Source organism: Callithrix jacchus, chromosome 11 (assembly GCF_049354715.1).
Source record: "Callithrix jacchus isolate 240 chromosome 11, calJac240_pri, whole genome shotgun sequence".
Lineage (NCBI taxonomy): Eukaryota > Metazoa > Chordata > Mammalia > Primates > Cebidae > Callithrix > Callithrix jacchus.
The window spans coordinates 23,297,650-23,310,461 of NC_133512.1; the positions used below are offsets into that span (position 1 = coordinate 23,297,650).

At 36.8% G+C, this 12,812-nt stretch overlaps 1 protein-coding gene across 4 annotated transcripts in view; it reads left to right on the forward strand.

Moving 5' to 3' along the window:
* The window catches only part of LOC100391515 (ankyrin repeat domain-containing protein 18B), a 123,272-nt gene that overhangs the window by 39,260 nt on the left and 71,200 nt on the right, over positions 1–12,812 (forward strand). For 2 of the 4 annotated variants that reach the window (XM_078342470.1, XM_035253463.3), the window contains exons 7-9: positions 6,156–6,229; positions 8,586–9,506; positions 11,082–11,231. In XM_078342470.1, coding sequence (XP_078198596.1) covers positions 6,156–6,229; positions 8,586–9,506; positions 11,082–11,231 — 1,145 coding nt within the window. The remainder of the gene's footprint in view (positions 1–6,155; positions 6,230–8,585; positions 9,507–11,081; positions 11,232–12,812) is intronic. The other 2 variants (XM_078342468.1, XM_078342471.1) reach the window with 2 other exon arrangements.

A 12,812-nucleotide genomic window follows, 5' to 3' on the forward strand; every position in this document is an offset into this window, starting at 1 on the left:
TCAAATGCTCTGTCTTGGGGGGTTGGGGCTTTGTTTTTGGTTGTCTGTTGAGGTGTCCTGCCCAGCTAGGAGGCAGTCTAATCACTATTTGACTGCCGAGGCTCTGCCCTGCTGTTGTGAGGCTCGCCCTGTTGCTGCAGGCTCTTGCTCTTCTGCTGCTTTCTCCACCACTGGCTACGCCCTGCAGCGGAGTGTCTCTGTTGTAGCGGGTGGCCTCGGCAACTGCAGGCTGTGTCAGCAGTGGGCGTGCATCTCAGTAGGGGCGGGTTGCCTCGGCAATTGCAGACTGCGTCAGCAGTGGGCGTGTGTCTCAGTTGGGGTGGGTTGCCTCGGTAATGGTGGACGCCCCTCCCCCACGGATCGCCTCAGGGACTGTCTGCACGGCGAGCATTTGGAATCGCCGTTTTGTCTGTCCCACTGCACTATCCCAAACACTATGTCCCTGCAATCCCCTGGGCTGGCCCACTGCCCAAGTCCCTTTCATTCTCGAGTTCAGCCCTCTCAAGTCTCAGGTTGCCGTTTCAACAGGGCACCTGGACAATCGCGCCCTGTGGGGCTCGCTGGGTAGGGCCGGCCACCGCCACCCCGGCTGCCGGCTTCCCCAGGCAGAGCCTCTGCCTGGTATCCTGCGTCTCGTTTATACTTGGGAATTTCCTCGTTCTTTGGGCAACAAAGATCAGTCTGAAAATGCAGCTTTGACTCACCTCTCCGGGGATTAACCGAGAGCTTAAATCCTGGGTTGTTGTCACAGTGCCATCTTGAGTTCCTCCCCGATCTTCTATTTAATTTTTCTAATGGTTTGTATTTAGTAAATAAATATTAATCACAGTTGATTCTTGAAGAATGTGAGATTTAGGGACTCTAGCCCCTGTGCAGTTGAAAATCAGTATAATTTTGACTCCTTACAAACTTCTTAACGACTAGTAGTCTGCCATTGAGTGGAAGTCTTACTAGTAACATAAACAGCCAATGAACACATATTTGGTATGTGTTCCGTTATTATATACTATCTTCTTACAATAAAGTAAGCTTGAGAAAGGAAGCTGTTATAAAGAAAATCATAGAAAAAAAATACTGTTCATAAAGCATAAGTGAATCCTGTCAAAGGTCTTTATTTTCATCATCTTCAGGTTGATTAGGCTGAAGAGAAAGAAAAAAGGTTGGTTTAGCTATCTCTGGGTTGCAGAGACAGAATAAAACTCTGCATATAAGCAGACCCCTGCAGTTCAAACTCTTGTTGTTCAAGGGTCAACTGTATTACACAGGAATTTGTGTCACTAAGAAAGTAACTATATTTAGAACTGAGAACTCAACAATCTCTTTCTGGTATCTCAAATGGCAATAAGAACCATAAAACTAAGCCAGCGTGTACCTATACAAATAGATTATTTTTGAAGATCCCTACTGAAGACAGAAAAGTAATTGCTTTCTAAGAAGCAGAAGTTATGTTACATATTCTTATACAAAAAGGGCTATTTTTTACTTCATTCTCTGGCAGTTGGAACCTCCTGAGATATATTCACTTCTTAGAACAAGCCATGTTTTTTTATTTGCTTGCGAATTATCATAATAATAGTAATTTTGTTGGAACAAGATACTCTGTTACCAGGCTGAGCACAGTGGCTCATTCCTGTAATCCCAGCACTTTGGGAGGCCCAGGCAGCCAGATGACTTGAAGTCGGGAATTGGAGACCAGCCTGGCCAACATGGTGAAACCCCATCTCTACTAAAATTACAAAAATTAGGCAGGCATGGGGGTGGGCACCTGTAATCCCAATTACTCAGGAGGCTGAGGCAGGAGAATTGCTTGAATCCAAGAGGTGGAGATTGCAGCGAGCAGAGATTCGTGCCACTGTATTCCAGCCTGGGCGACAGAGCAAGATTCCATCTTAAAAAAAAAAAATACACAGAGAGATACTCTATTATCATTAGGCAAAAGTTGATAATAAGAAATATTCCAATAGCCAAACTCTAGGCTCAAAAATTTATAATGAAATTATAAAAATGTTTCACAATAACAAAAATAGAACACCTAATGCATTGTACAATCTGAACTGTATTATGACACCATAAATTTAGTACATATGTATGAAACCGCTTCTATAAGTTAGGTTTGGCAAATTGCAGGAGATAAAGATGGCCTTGACACAGTTTTTGCCTTTAAAGGTGCTCATAATAGAATACAGATAACTAATTTTTGTGTTTTTTTTAAACAGAATTTTAAGAAAAAAAATTTTATTCATACACTTGTCCAACTTAAAAGATAACTATCAGTCATGTGTCTTTTATGGACTAAACATTTTTTCCAATGTTACAAAATACATTTTGAAAATACAGTTAGGAGGTTGTTATGACCTTGTCATTTATTTTATTTACTACCTTATGTACCACTTACTGTGCATCCAGTGCCAGCTGGGAGCTTACAGTTATTATTTAATATGTATGTATTATGTTCAGTACATGCAAGTCACTTTTACATTTGTGGTGATGAATGCAGGCTTCTGAAATGTGGGTAGAATTTAGGGTAGGTGTGCAGAATGAGTGGAACTTTGCCAAGTAAGGAGGCAGAGGGTTGATGCTTCACAGAAGGAGTATCTAACAAGCTTGCATGTCTGATGGAAGCAGCAGCCATGAAGAATGAAAGCTTTAAAAAAGGAGGAGCAAGTTCAAAAGGTGGGACACCTGAGTGAACTTCGTAGAGTTTGTGAGCAGTTCAAATTTACTAGTGCAAAAATGTCTAATATGGGTGTGGTTGGGAATGGGGTGAAAATAGCTTATAGTTATTACTTATTATGTATTTATTATGTTCAGTATGTGCCAGTGAAGGCAAGCTTAGGAAAGACTTTGTTGTTGTTTTACCTGTGTTTAGAAACAAGTTCAATGAAAGGCTTTTTAATGCATAGAAATGAGTAGATCTCATCCTTTAGGCCAAGGGAATCTTCTCGGGTAGAATGCTTTTGCCTGCGAAGACTAGAAGACCGAACTAACAGTGTCCAAAACCATAAGAACCACACTTGATTTGGTTGTCCAGCGATACTACTAGATCCTACTTGTTCCTCTTTCAGCTATAGTGTTGGCACTGTCTTCTTCCTGTCTCCTTTCATGGTTGGCTACTTAATAACAGCTCCAAACATCATATTCTCACAAGACAGTATCTAAAGGCTGAAAAGGCTGCTTTTCTTCACATGTTTTTTTTTTTTAAATCAGGAGAAAACTCAGAAGCATGCAGGAGGCTTCCTTTAATATCTTATGGGCTGGGTCACACCACATGCTCATCCCTGAACCAGGCACTGGAAAAGCAAATATAATTATGTGATGAGCTTAGAATAATTATTTCTCTTTTTAAAGCTAGGCAGGGGTATTGGGATAATAAATATCCAAATAGATTTATGTTTCTCCAGCAAGAAACAATAAAGAACTGCTCTTGAGTAGGGAGCCAGCAGTGTTCACTCTAGAATTTCATTGGAAAATTGTGAGCAGGGGAGGCATTAGATTTGAGAATTAGGGCATTCTGTTCATGGTGTAAAGCAGAAATTGACAGGTTTCTTCTGTAAAGCGCTAAATAGGAATCTCTCTCTCTCTCTCTCTCTCTCTCTCGTGATTTAAGCAGCTGAAGGCCATGTGATCTCTTGTAGCTACTCAACTCTGCCATTGTAGTGTGAAAGTGGTTATAGGTAGCATGTCAGTGAATAGGCATGACTGTACTCTCATAAAACTTTATTATTGTTATTACCATTGTCATTTATTTTATTTGCTACCTTATGCAGTGCTTACTATGTGTCCAATGTCAGCTGGGAGCTTACAGTTATTGTTTAACATGTATGTATTATGTTCAGCACATGCCAGGCACTGTGGCCTGTGGTCTCTAGTGTGCTGACCCCTTATGTAGAGGATAGACACAGGATAGATGTCACCTGAGCATATAGTGATTATTTACTAGGTATTTATTATGTTCTTTAGATGCCATGCACTTTTAAATTTGTGCTGATGAGTGCAAACTTCTAAAAAGTATGTAGGATTTAGGGTAAGCATGCAGAATGAGTAAAACTTTGCCAGGTAAGGAGGCAGATGGATGATGTTTTCCAGAAGGAATATCTAACAAGCTTGCATGTTTGACAGAAACAGAAGCTACAAAGCCTGCACATTTGAAGAAATGAAGTAGGAGGTACAAACCGTAAGATAATTGAGTGTCTCTACTCTTAATTACATAGAGAGACTGGGAGACAAGAGAAGCTTCAGCTGAAGTTAACGCTATAGTTTTCTTGTCACAAATCCATGGAGTACATGAATCTATTACAAGATTTCCACCCATCCATGATACAATAAAATGATGGAACTCCAGTGGATTTATTTGAAAATATTGGTGTTGCTGGGCATGGTGGCTCCTGCCTGTAATGCCAGCAGTGTTGGAGGCTGAGATAGAAGGATCCCTTGACGCCAGAAGGTCCACTAGCCTGGGCAACATACGAAGACCCCATGTCTATGTTTTTTTTTAAGAAAATGTAGCTGGGTGTGGTGTTCTGCACCTTAATCCCAGCTACTTGAAAGACTGAAGCAGGAGAGTTACTTGAGCCTAGAAGTTTGAGGCTGCAGTTAGCTGTGATAGCAACATTACACTGTAGCCTGGGTGGCAGAGCAAGACCCCATCTCTAATAAAAATAAAATCAAATAAGTAAGATAAAATAAAATACAGTGCAATGTTGGTCTTTTGTTTTGGAATTATGTTTTTTAATTTTTTTTTAATTTAAGAAATGACAGTAATAGTTGGCTTATACAAGGCTTTCAAAAACTGGCTTCTGCCCAAATCTCCATCTGCAGCCTTTTCTCTGACTGCCCTTTTATTTGCCATTACTGAGCTGCTCGTAATGCCTCCGTCACCATCCCATTGATGTAGACAAATACATATGCTCTGAGAGGCTTCTCTCCCTCTCTTGCCACTGCCTGGCATTTGCTACCTTTTCTACCCTCTGCCTCTTTTAATGAACTTCACTCTCTAAGTCTCAGCTCAGGCTCAGGTATGATCCCTAGAAAAGCTGTCTCCGGCGGCTTTTGTTTCCATTCTTTAAACCCCAGTGTTTACCACTTAGCAGGAACTCAACAAATCTTTAGTAAAATAAAGACTTTATAGAAAGATGATTGCTACAGTCTAGCAGCAAAGAGGATAGACATGTAAAGACATGACGTGCAGTTCGCAGGTGGTGGAGTGAACTAGAAAAATTTACCATGTACTGAGGGAGCCTCAAGGAAGGAGACATCTGTGTATGTGGTGAAAGCCGGATGCCTGGAAGACTTGACATAGCTTTCTGAGCCTTTTTTTTTTTCTTTTTCTGTTTGTAGAGACAGGTTCTTACTCTGCTACTAAAGGTGGAGTGCAATGGCGTCATCAAGACTCACTGTAAACTCAAACTCCTGGGTTTAAGCAATCCTCTCACCTCAACCTCTTAAGTAGCTGGGACTACAGGTACATACCACCATGCCTGGCAGATTTTCTATAGAGTCGGGGAAACTGACTCACTATAATCTCCAGGCTTGTCTTAAACTCTCAGCCTCAAGTAAATCTCCCTCCTGGGCCTTCCAACGTGCTGGGATCCCTCCTGGACCATCCAAAGTGCTGGGATTACAGGTGTGAGCTACTATTCCCAACCTCCACTTGGAGTCTTCAGTAATGAAAATAAATATGTCAGAATAGTAGAGGAAAACCTTTCAGAAGTTAAAAACAGGGTGCACCCTAATAAAGATACAAATGGTAACAATAATTTTGAAAATATTAGTAAATATCAACTGCTTAACATGTTGTTCAAAAGATACTATTATGAAGTAGAGAATAGTAAAATGTTAACTTTGTTTGTTTTTACTATATTTTAAACTTTTGTTTCCAGCAGTTTTGTTTATTTATGTTGGGTGGAACAACTTGTGGGTGACTCTAAAATTTTTGCATGGTTTGAACCTGCTGGTATCTAGTGTCTCTCCAAGTGGTTTGTTGAAATTTAGATAATTAGAAGTATTACTTAAAGATATAAACATTCCAGTAAACATTAAGCTTAATGTAAACTCCCAATTTATAAAAGTATGTTGTTATGTTTCCATTTTTATAAAAATTATAGTCTTTAACTGTTCTAAGTCATCCATTTTAACTAAACATATGGATTTTTCAGTAGAATATGACTTAAAAGTTGCTTCAGAGGAAACGCCAGAAAGGCTTGAGAGAAGTGAAAATATACAGCCACAGGTATATAACAATTTAAATCTAAATTTCCAAATTAATATTGTTTTTTAAATAACATAACATAGTCCAAATGAAGTGACCTTTTTGACTGTCCTTTTAGAATCCAACAGCTCATAATTTCATTTTTAATTTGAAAACATTTTAATCAGTTATAAAATCTGAAATATTCTTTCAGTCTGTAGTAACTCATAGCTGTCTTTACCCTTGGAATTGAGGCCAGAAATTTCCAGAAGTCTCTTTGCTCTTTTATTTTTAGAACCTTCTTCATGATAAAGCAGGTAACATAGAAAATTGAGTTGTATTACTATGCAAGAGAAATTAGGAACAATTTAACAGTGTTGGTCACTGAGGTCAACTCACGTTAAAGGAGTCAGCATTGCCAGCGGTTCAGACTTGGCAGGTCTTCTGTGTTGCTGGTCACCAGTGCCGACGTTAAAGATTTCTTCTGTTTCTTTGATCTTTGGTTGCCTTGAGTGTCTACATCCAGGGAGAGCATGGGGTCATAAAATCAACCCAACTGCCTATTAAGAGAATCACGCCTACCAGAATTGGACCTTCGGTGTCAGGATACAAACAATAACTTTCTTATTTTAACATAAGCAGTAAATATTACTACAACTGTTTAATCCACTGTCACTAGTGGAACTTAGAATACATTAGAACTGCATATAAGCAGATTACCTATCTCTATGTATAACACTCATATTACATATCAAATCACTTAAAGGAATGTAGGCATTATCTTATCTTTCTAATTGGTGTTCATTTTGGCTTCTAATAATTTAGTAGTTGCCTCCTCGTCAGGTAATCTTTAGAAATATAAATTCACTGTAGGGTTCACTATCTATGGTATGCTGAGGTAAAAATCTTTTTTTTTTTTGAGATGGAGTCCCACTCATAGTTTAATAAAATACGGTAAATTTTGACATGTATGTGATTTGATCATGTAAGTCGCATAACTCCTCAGCCAAAAATTTAGCATTTGATTTTATACTAGAAAGCTGAGTTCTGTATATTATGTTCTAAAGGTAGAGATTTTACATCTTTCAGTATATTATGTTCTAAAGGTAGAGATTTTACATCTTTCAAAGTAAAAGCAATTTAACCCTCCCACTACACTCTGAGGCATCAAATTGCTTTGCCAAAGTCATGCTTTTAATTTATCTGACTAATTGGATATATTTATCTAGTAATTTACATAATTTAGATTGTATCTTTTCTTTTGGTGCCATGAAATACTAGGTAATGCCACCTTAGGAGCTTTGGGTGAATTATTTAGTATTTCTTGGTTTTACTTCCATTATGAAGTAGATAATGGGGCTAGAGTAGACAACTGTACTGCATATCTGTCCGTTGTAAACTTCTGTGGTAATTTAATGTAAAATTTGGTCAGCAGTTTCGCTCTGCTCCTTGTGGTGTGGCAAACTTTGATTCCTCTATTGCAGTGAGTACCTTCACTTTTTTTTGATATCCCAAGATCCAAATGAAAAAAACAAAAGTAAAAGGCAGTGGGAAAAAGAATAACTTAGTGCAGAAAAGGAATAGCTTCTTTTCTTTTCCTGAAGTCTCACAAGGTCGTATTCTCTCAATGTGGCTAGGGTGACAAAGACAGAAGACACATTTTCTGTCTGTGTCTCTTTGTTTCTCTGTTTTTGTGTTGATATATTCACACCACAGAAGTAATAATGATCTGGTGGAGAACTAAAAGTAGAGTTAGAAGCCCTGGGGAAAATCCTGCAGCTTGCTTATATTTTTCACCTCTCTTTTTAAAAAAGAATTTTGAAAACTAAATCAGTTTCTCAGTGTATATATGTAGAAGTGCTTAGTACAATGTCTAAATTTATGATGTAGTAAATGTAATTCTTATAACTGACTAAAAATGTTAGAAGTGTCACATCACAATAGAGTCTTATCAGGGAAGCAGAACTTTAAAAACTTTGAGAAATTTTATCTGTCCAAATATACATGGAAGTAACTTGCTTACTATAGGTTAGATATGAGAGTATAAATGCAATTTTCTTTTTGCAATATTTTAATTTAGTCAAATTTGTTAATATTTTACTTCGTGCTTTGAGTTTGTTGTAATTCAGAGTAAGACTTTTACAATTCTGACATTCTTAAAAATTCTCTAGCATGTGTGTGTTTTTTTACTTTTATGGATTCATTAACTTCAGATAAATTTTTGAACTTTTGAAGTTTATGCTCTCTGAGGGAAGGTTTGCTTCAACTTTTTCTCCAGTTGGATATCCACTTACAGCAACCTTTTAAATTGTTTGAAAGTACAGGGTGTTCTTTCACTTCAGAGGTAACCATGATATTTTATTGAGTGCTGGCTTTTATTTTCTTTTGTTTTATTTAGGATTTTCAAAGCTATGGAAAAAAGAAGGCTGTCATGGCTGAAAACTGCATGTTGAAGAGAGATGCTGCTGTACTCAGACGGAAATTACACACAATAAAAAATGCCAGCCTCAGAAAGGAAAAGGAACATATTCAGAAAATGAAAAGTATTCGAGAAATAAATGCTAACTTTCAAAAGAGTGTAAGACTCAATGAGGAAATTATAACAAAAACAATATCACAGTATTGTCAACAGCTTAATGAACTCAAAGCTAAGAATACAAGGCTGAATTCAGAATTGAAGAAGGAAAAACACAACAAGGACAGAGTGGAAGCTGAAATTGAATCCCTCCGTTCTATCCTGGCTGCTACTATAAATGAGCACAATGAAAGGGTGGAAACAAAATACGTACAAGTTGCTTTACAGAGAGCACAAGATGTTTCTGTACAAGAAGTAATGACTTCTAATATTTCTCAACTAAAAGATAAGAATGAGTTGCTTATGGAACAACTTTCTAAAGCTCAGATGAAGCTCAGTACCTTAAAAGAGAAGCTCCATGAGACAAGAGATGCCCTCAGGGAAAAGACATTGGCTTTAGAAAGTGCACAGAGGGACCTAAGGCAAAAGCTGGATCGAATAAAGGACATGGAGCAGATGCATCTAAATGAGGAAGCTAAAGAGAGTCAGTTCATTGGAAAGCAGAACTGGATAGAGGAGAGAATACATCAAGTAGAATGTGAAAATCTCTTGCTTGAACAACTACTAGAGGCTAATTGTGAGGAAGGCAATAATGAAAAGATAGTACTTAATACCCAAGGAGGCTCTCCTGAGAGTGGAAAGGAAGGTCTTCTTCTAGAAGAGAAAAATAAAGAATCAATGAATGAATATAATTATTTAAAAGAAAAAGTGTTTCAGTATGAAAAAGAAGAAGCAGAAATAAAAGTAAGTATGAAGAAAGAGAAATATTTTTAACCTTCTGGAAAGAAAATGTAAACGTTTCATTTTGGCTATATGTTGAATCTAGTTCAATATTAAAAAGTAAATAGATGGAAGTGTGTTTATCATACTGTATAATTCCAGTTACATGAAACATCCAGAAAAGACGTCTATAGGAACAGAAAGTAGATTAATTTCTGTTGGAGGGCTGGAAATGGGTAGTGACTACTAATGGGCATGAGGGATTGTCCTGGACTGAAGAAATGTTCTAAAGTTGGATGGTAGAGATGGTTGCACAACTCAGTAAATTTAGTAAACATCTTTGAACTGTATGTGAAAACATAAATTTTTATAGTATGTAAATTATAGTTCAACAAAGCTTTTTTTTTAATTCAACCCCTTCCCCCCCCCCAAAAAAAAACCTGCGTTTACTGTATTAGCTTGAAAACATACCTTGTTTCCTGGAAATAAAAGGTAGAGCTGACAGGTGCTTTGCTTTGAGTAAAGACATTATGTCACCTATGAAATTTTAGTAGATACAGAGTAATGTTGATGAGGTATGTAGTCTTATACTGCTGAAATAATAAATTGAATGTCTCTATGTTGCCACATTTTAAGACCATAATGAAGTAGTAGACATGTGGAAATGCTTGTACCTGAAATGAATATTTTGAAATTAAGATTCAATTAAGTGAGCTGCTTTGACACTTAATTCTAGATTTCCCAGATGAACTGAAGTGTGTTGCTGTGTCTTATGATGCTTTTCCTTCAGTAGCTCTTTTATATATTTTAGTTGGTATAACTTTGTTTTGATTCCTATCAATGTGACTTAAGTCTCAAAATATGTCAATCTCACATTATGTATTTTTTCTGACCACTTAATATTTTAAAGACATCTACTTGTCATAAAATCACAGTTTGGAACAAATGTAGTAAATTTTAGCATAACATATTTGATTTGGTGTTCTGACTGGTAGGTATTTATAATTTAGTTTGAATATTTTTATTAATAATTGGCTTATAATTTACATTTTAAGTCTCAATGACTATCATTTGGATATAATTTTGCGCAGTACAAAGATACTTGCTGCTGTCTGTGATTTATGAGTTTGCTGTTCAGACTAATGAGGGGTGGTAGAGTGCATGTAAAGTGGCAGTGAAGTGAGTACATGACAGAGTTGTAGGAGCTGAGGTCAGGGAGGGAGGTAGAGGCCATGTTACCTAGGGCCTTGAAGGCCATTGGAATTTTACTTTTATTCTGAGATAGGAATCTGTTGGAAGGACTTGAACCTGTGACTGAATAGGTGAGAAACTCAGGTTGAATTGAAGGTCTAAGATGAATGAATAGTGGGCTGAATCAATCTGTCATGTAAATAAGAGAATACCAATTTGGTGGGAACATAACACTTTCTGTGTTCCTCATGGAGTTCAGTAATAAACAAGAATGTGTACATAAGAGGAAAAGAAAGTGAATCTGTCTGTGTGATAATAATTTTCAAAGTATGTAAGTTAGAGTTAAATATTATGAACATAATTTAATAATAAGGCAATTTGTAAAATTAGTAACAAATATTTTATCAGGTGATTGTGAGAAAACTTCAAGAAGAACTGGCTGGTAGCCTTAAAAAAATATCTATGCCGGAGTCTCCACTGGAGGGTACATCACGTTGTCACATTAATTTGGAGGAGACAGAGGCTTCAAAGAAAAAATTATTTCAAGTAGGAAATCAGGTATGTATGGAATTTAACATGTCAACAGTTAACGTGTAGCTGGTTGAATAATATAAAGTGTTTTAGGTTACTGACTTCAGTGGGCAGCTTGATTTTGTATTTTAATTATAATTAATGACTACCGTTTAATTATCTTTATAATATACTTATTTCTTAAACTCTGCCTTTTATTCTGCCATTTTGAAAAATTGCATACCTCTTCTCTCACAATATTTACTCATGGGAAAGTTGAGAATTATATATCATTCTCACAGAAAATTGACTTTTTTTCCTGTTAAACAGTATTTTTAGATACTTACTTTATTGCCTTGGTGAGGCAAGCCAGATTAAGTCAGAGGAAAATGTTTAATGGAATGTTCCAGAAAGTTGTCTTATTTCTTCACTTTTGTGAATGGACACAGAAGTTGTGCCTATTTATTTCATGGATTCTAGGTTAACTTGTACAGAAAGGCTATCGTACTGTTCTTTGAAATGTACGTGTTTTTGGTTAATTTACAAACTACTTGAAGAGTTAGGCGTTACAACTCAGTGTCTTTATATTCACAGCGTTGTGTAATCATCACCACAGTAAATGTTAGAACATATCTACCCCTCTGAAAAGCAACCCGACATCTCTTAGTCATGACTGTAGCCCCTCTCCATGCCCTCTACCTACCCCAGTTGTAGGTAACCACCATCTACTTTGGTCTCTATAGATTTGCATGTTCTTCATATGTTATATAGATAGAGTCATACTATGTGAAGTCCTTTATGACTGGCTCTTTGACTCAGCGTAATGTTTTCAGAATTTTATCCATGTTGTAGCACATATAAGTGGTTTATTTCTTCTTATTGTCAAATAATAGGCTGTTTTATGGCCACACTGGTCTTCCATTCATTCATCAGTTGATGGATCTTAAGGTTTTTTTTCCACTTTTGGCCTATTATGAAAACATCTACTGTGAACACTCATTTACAGTTTATTGTATGGACATGTTTTTATTTCCCTGCCATTGGACTTTATCCTCAGAATTAACTAAGTAGATTTCAGCAACAGTCTTACTCATGCTGTCCATCCTGTCCCTCCTGCCTTCTCAGTTTCTGTTCATCTAGCCTCATTCATTCAGACCTGGTAGACAATTTCCTCTTCTTCATGAAGCTCTCTCTGACTTTTCTGACTCTCATTGACCTTATGTTGCAGCTCTTGTTTTCCAGTCTGTGCAGAACAACTTAGCCCTCAAATTTTCAGGGCTTTAATTTTTCTATAGAAGATAAATTTGTCTCATTATAAATTTGCTTAAAGGGAAAATAATATATGACACGCATCTCACCTATCCTTGTATAAATTAAAAATAGTTTAGCAGTTTCTAGCATAGAGTTAAATATTTTATACCATACCGATTATTTCTCCTTTGAGACATTGACACAGTAAATCTTTTATTCTAAGATTTTTTTATTCAAGATTCTACTTGGTTATTTTAGCAATCAACCAATTAGTCTAATGAAGGAGAATTGTTCAATCAAATGCTTATGTTTTTCTCAGTATGAAAAATAGGATCTAAATTTGCCTTCCTTCACTATGCAGGCAGAACTGTATTTCTG